General features: G+C 48.2%; 1 protein-coding gene across 50 annotated transcripts in view; it reads left to right on the top strand.

Annotated features, from left to right (window-relative positions):
• R3HDM2 (R3H domain containing 2) overlaps positions 1-5,592 on the top strand; it is a 163,050-nt gene extending 157,458 nt beyond the window's left edge. For 46 of the 50 annotated variants that reach the window (XR_015163879.1, XR_015163880.1, XM_086400396.1 and 43 more), the window contains 5 exons: positions 141-310; positions 740-887; positions 2,846-2,943; positions 3,291-3,375; positions 4,547-5,592. Coding sequence is in view for 48 of the 50 variants with exons in the window: in XM_086400396.1 (XP_086256522.1) it covers positions 141-310; positions 740-887; positions 2,846-2,943; positions 3,291-3,375; positions 4,547-4,887 (842 nt within the window). In the remaining 2 variants the exon portion in view is untranslated. Of the gene's footprint in view, positions 1-140; positions 311-739; positions 888-2,845; positions 2,944-3,223; positions 3,376-4,546 lie in introns of all 50 variants that reach the window. The other 4 variants (XM_086400393.1, XM_086400404.1, XM_086400410.1 and 1 more) reach the window with 1 other exon arrangement.
• Positions 5,593-6,000: the final 408 nt, after the last annotated feature.

The following is a 6,000-nucleotide window of genomic DNA, read 5'->3' on the forward strand; positions in this document are numbered from 1 at the left end:
CTCAGATTCCTGGCAGGACACAGTTTAAGTGACCCTGAAGCCATAGGTGGATTTGCTTATAGGCTTTCCCACTCAGGGTTAGCTGACAGGTTAAAATGTAGTTTGAATTCACAACCAACTGCTTTTTTCCTGCCACTCAGGAGTGTCACCTTCTGGACCAGGTGTGGTGGTCATGCAGCTGAATGTCCCTAATGGACCCCAGCCTCCCCAGAACCCATCGATGGTCCAGTGGAGTCACTGTAAATATTACAGCATGGACCAGCGGGGTCAGAAACCTGGAGACCTGTACAGTCCTGAGAGCAGCCCTCAGGTGAGTCCTGCAACCCAGCTTTATCTTGGCAGGGAGGTGACCAGATTCTTTTCAGGAAGCAGTCTTTGCCATTGACCAAGCAGCCTCTTTTACTTGTGCGCTCTTTTACCCTGGGCACTTTTCAGAAGAAACACAGGAAAGAGGAGGGAGCATCTTCTTTCAGGGTTTCAAGGAACCTAAGACCTAAGGTGGCAGATAGGACACATGCTTAAAAACACTAAGGGAAGGCGTAAAACAGGTTGTCAGGAAGTGAATATTAAAATAATACCAACTAATTAGGCACTCGGGCCAGTTTGAAGGAGCACTCTGACTTTGACAGAGTTCAGCAAGAGAAGTTTCCTGAGAGGTAACTTTTAAGCCAAGCTGTAGGAGTAATCCAGAGGGCAGGGGCTGGTGTATATGTGATGTGTACTCTGCTCTCTCCCACAGGCCAACACACAGATGAGCAGCAGCCCTGTCACATCTCCTACTCAGTCTCCAGCACCCTCTCCTGTCACCAGCCTCAGCAACGTCTGCACAGGACTTAGTCCCCTTCCTGTCCTCACACAGTTCCCCCGGCCTGGAGGTCCCGCACAGGGTAAGGGTTCAGTAAGGTGGGCTGCTGTCAGCTGTCAAATTCACCCTTTGCATCCCATTCCCAAGTGGGGAGATCAAGAGGGTAGCAATAGACAGAGAATCACTGTGGCTGGCCATTCAGTTCGTAGAAGCCAGCTCTTCCTTTAATGTCCCTGTTTAGGCCAAAGATACACCCGTCTTTAGTGCTGCCCATAGTTACCTTAACTCTAGATCTCCTTTACGTATTTAGTATTTCCTTCCAAGTCCCCAGAGACTGCGAGCCAGGGAAAAGAAGTTCCCTGAACTTTCTAATGAACAGCAAAGAGTTTAACCTATCAGTACTGAGTCTGAGGGCTAGGAATATGGGGTGTGTCAGAAACAGTATGGTTTTAGAAAAGGGAATGCTGGATTTGAGTGAAAGGACTTGGGTTCACCCCCAACTTACTGTGACAGACAGAAGCTTAGAACAGCTGCTCGTTGCTGTCTGTTCCCTGGTGGACACCAAAGGAGGGCTCAGCTATGACTGTCACAGACGAGGAGGGAGCATCCTGGCACTTCTGCTGTTCTTTCTATCAGAATCACAACTTATACGAGTCTGTTGAGATGCCACCCAGCTTGTGGGAGTCCTGCTCCCTGCACCTGGGCAGGTGGGGGATGTGGCCCCTTCCTCCAGCCCAGGGTGGGTGGCCCAAGGAAACTAGTCCCAAGCCACCGAGCCCCAGACACCCGCTCCTTCCCATGATCAGGAAACCAGAGGTCACCTTCCCACAGAAACTTTATTTTTCACAAATCTCAAGTGCAGAACATAGATGGCCATTTTAATAAGCACAGTCAAATTTTTAACCAAGAATTTACAAGAATTAGAGTTTTATAGCTTTAAAACATACCGCCAATATTTTATTTCAGAAATAACTCAATTTCTTAAAAAGTAAAAAAAAAAAACAAAGACTTGAGTTCAAATTCTAGTTCTACCACTAACTAGTTTTGTGAAGCTGAGTATGTTACCATGTTACTTAAACTTAGAACCAGACCTCAGTTTCCTAATATATAAAATGAGATTAATCACATGTAAAATGGAAATAATCTTATCTGCTTTCTGCCTTGGCTATCAAAAGCAGTATAAAAATAAGATGAGAATATGATTTAAAACTTCAGAGTGCTCTGAAATACAGTATTTATCACCAATAATAGCTAACACACAGGTGCGATATCTTATAGTCATTTAACTGCACCAGTGCTGATGAGAGAACATACCCAACATCCCATCTTCAGAACAGAGACAGAATTTGAATATAGTCTGGCTACAGGTCTCTCTTCTTATCTACTACACTGTATTTCCTCTCATCTAAGTCAGAAACTTGAGCCTTGGGTTTAGGGTGAGAAGCAACTATATGAGAAATAAAAGACAGTTATAAAGGTCTGTAGGTTTCCTCTAGGGCCTTTTGTCTTCAATGAACAGAGCCCTTCTTCAAAGATGCTGCTGCTGCTGCTAAATCGCTTCAGTCGTGTCCGACTCTGTGCGCCCCCAGAGACGGCAGCCCAACAGGCTCCCCCATCCCTGGGATTCTCCAGGCAAGAACACTGGAGTGGGTTGCCATTTCCTTCTCAAGTGCATGAAAGTGAAAAGTAAAAGTGAAGTCGCTCAGTCGTGTCCGACTCCCAGCAACCCCATGGACTGCAGCCTACCAGGCTCCTCAGTCCATGGGATTTTCCAGGCAAGAGTACTGGAGTGGGGTGCCATTGCCTTCTCCGTCTTCAAAGATGAGGGAATCTAATAACCCCTTTTGTCCAAGATACAACTGAGAACCAAGGGGGTTAGGAAGACAGACAACGCTTAAAATCAGTGACATGGGCACTCCTATCAAAGAAAAAGTAGGAATAGTATGCATTGTTGCAGTCCCATCTCCAAAGCCCCATGAAGTACAGAAGTCATACCAAATAGCGCAAACTCCCAGAAAACCACCTGTGCTTCCTCCCTAGGTGATGGTCGCTATTCCCTCTTGGGCCAGCCGTTACAGTACAATCTGTCCATCTGCCCTCCCCTGCTCCATGGCCAGTCAGCTTACTCGGTGCACCAGGTAAGGGTGTCTCCCATCAGCCTCAGGGCCACTGGAGTCTCCTTCTCATCCAGGCCCCTGCTTCTGAGCCATCACCTCAACCAGCTGGGTGGACAAGGGAGACAATCCAGAGAGCATGGACGCAGTGGGGGCAGCCTTTGCCCCACTCCTGTGCTCATTCTTCTCACCCCTTCCCAGTCCCAATTGGGAGGGGCTCTTTATTTCTCACTGGCCACTCTCTGGCCAGTCTGACTGGTAGGGTGGGATCCTTAGGGTCGCATACTGTTCCTTAATCTCTCAGACAGACTGGGATGCAAGGCAGTCAATATTGTTTACCTGGAATGAGAGTTATCTTTCAAATGTTGAAGGGACAGAGCGGATTGAAGCATGGAAATCGGAGCAAGAGACAAGCACTCAAATCTGCCTCCACTGACTTGGGGACAACAGACGTTGGTGAGTGATAGGATGCTGCTGCTACTGCTACTAAGTCGCTTCAGTCGTGTCCGACCCTGTGCGACCCCATAGACAGCAGCCCACCAGGCTCCCCCGTCCCTGGGATTCTCCAGACAAGAACACTGGAGTGGGTTGCCATTTCCTTCTCCAATGCATGAAAATGAAAAATGAAAGTGAAGTCGCTCAGTCGTGTCCGACTCTTTGCGACCTCATGGACGGCAGCCTACCAGGCTTCTCTCTGCCCATGGGATTTTCCAGGCAAGAATACTGGAGTGGGTTGCCATTGCTAAATCCCCACAAGAAGAGCTTAACCCTCCAGCTCTGCATTACCAGTCCAGGCTGGTGAGAAAGGCCAGCTTAGGGTCAGCGGGCATTCAAAAGAGGACCTTTTTGTATTCAAGAGCAAGGAGAAGCTGGAGAAGTTGTGTCTCAGTCCTCCTTACCAAGCCATTCCAGGTCTTGGGGAAGATGAGGGTAAAAATTGGGAGTAATATAATGATGAAGTTTGTTGAGCCTGCTATTAATAGCGAATCTCATGGAAGTGGTCCTGACCCTGATCTAGAATGTCTGTCTCTGGTAGTCCTAGACCCAGTTTAGGAGAGGCTTGATACTAAAATGTGAGGGAGTAGCTCTCCTCCTGCAGGCCTTCCAAGCTAGGCATACAAGCTCTCTTGGAGGTTCCCCTGTTTGAAGCAATTTGCTAAACAAGAACAGGAAGGGAAACTGACTTCCCTAGATGATAAGGAAGAGGAATCTACCTGGGCCAGCCTCTGGGAAGGAAATGTAACATATTTCAGATTGAGCTGTTAACTTTGTGAATGAACATCACCAAAAGCCATCCTTCCTTCATGGTGATGGCACCTTGTGCAAGAGCTGAGGTATAGGTTTCCAGATCTTAACTCTGGCATTCTGATTCTTGGTCTCTTCTTGTCTACATCTCTGGCTAAGAGAAGAGAAAGGTTCTTTGTGTCTCCTAGTTGCCCTGGTCAGAGTCTGAATGGTGGGGAGTTGGATTGATGTGGGAAGGAAGGAAAGAACTGAGTGAGAAAGGCTGGGCTTTTGAGGGCATTGTATACAGACTTAGTCAACTAGATCCTCCTTGGCCAGGCCACTGTCCAGTCCTGCTTACTCTGCACCTCTCACAACCGTATCCTCTCTCCTCCCCTTCCAGTTCTGGGACGGGTACTGGAGGTGACAGATCTCCCGGAGGGCATCACCCGTACCGAGGCAGACAAACTCTTCACTCAGCTTGCCATGTCCGGTGCCAAGATCCAGTGGCTCAAGGATGCTCAGGGGCTGCCTGGTGGGGGTGGGGGGGACAACGGTGGGACTGCTGAGAATGGCCGCCACTCGGACCTCGCTGCCTTGTACACCATTGTGGCTGTGTTCCCCAGCCCCCTGGCTGCTCAGAATGCCTCCCTTCGCCTCAACAACTCTGTGAGTCGCTTCAAACTTCGAGTGGCCAAAAAGAACTATGACCTGAGGATCCTGGAGCGAGCCAGCTCCCAATAAATGGAGAAGAGAAGGGACCAGCATGGCAGGGGTGGGGGCAGGGTGGAGGGGGTCAAGAGGTCCTGTCAGACCACAGACAGGCAGAAAGTAAGATAAGGTCTACAGACAGACACTAAACTGGAGCCTAAGACAGTGGGATGAAGATGGAAACAGACACTCACTCACACTGGCACTGGACTTTCTCACTCCCCTGCCCAGGCTCCCTCCAGTTCCCTGGTTGGCCCATGTCCGCTTCCGCCTCTTTCCCATCCTCTTCTATCATTTTTGATCTCTTCTCTCACCATGAAATTAATTCATATTTTTTGGTCAGGTAGAATTGGGAGGGTCCCACACTCCCCGGTTCTATTTCCTTACCATCCCGAGCTCCCTTTTCTTTTTTGGTCTTTATGAATATATTTATATGGACAGAATTAAGAAAAACAAAATTGATTTCCCCTTTCTCTCACCCCATCTTGTCTCTCCAAACCCCACAGAGTTAAAACTTGGGCCTCCTTCCACCCGCCCCTACCCCCAGAACACTTGTATATTGTTTGTTTGAGGTTTGTGCCGCAGTAACAGACACAGTATTTAATTGCACATACAGATGTTTGCTGGGTATATTCACTGTAAATTTTATTTAATCTGATTTTTTGTTTGTTGGGGGGTTCTTTGGGGGGAGGTTGATTTTGTTTTTAAATATAAAAAAAAAAAAAATCTGTCACTGGACATCAGTCCCTGTTTCCTGTTGCCACCCTGGTGTGGATGAGGGCTGGGTGGGTTTGGTGTGGGCTGGATGGCTTTCTCTGGCATATGCACACATATCTGCCTAACACAGTTCCCTGCATCCCGTCCTCCTTAACAAGTGTTTCTGATAGATGGCCGGGTCTCTGACAGGACTCTGCCACGAACTGTGGTTTATCAAGCACCTCACTCTAGACACTGGACCTCTGAGTTCTTACCAATAAAATAAGAGACTTGGACTAACTAGGTGACCTCCAGGTTCCTTCCACCCTGTTAATGCTGTGATATTCATTTAGGGTTCTGGTAGCTAAGCCAGAGGGGTGTGAGTGAGGTCAAAACTGGGTCAAGATGCTGGCCTCATACCTGCCCATCTGTTCTGAAAACTCTTCGAGG

The sequence above is a fragment of the Bos grunniens genome, chromosome 5 (genome assembly GCF_055505025.1).
Source record: "Bos grunniens cultivar Pamir isolate PY7600 chromosome 5, Bosgru_T2T1.0, whole genome shotgun sequence".
Taxonomy (NCBI): Eukaryota; Metazoa; Chordata; class Mammalia; order Artiodactyla; family Bovidae; genus Bos; species Bos grunniens.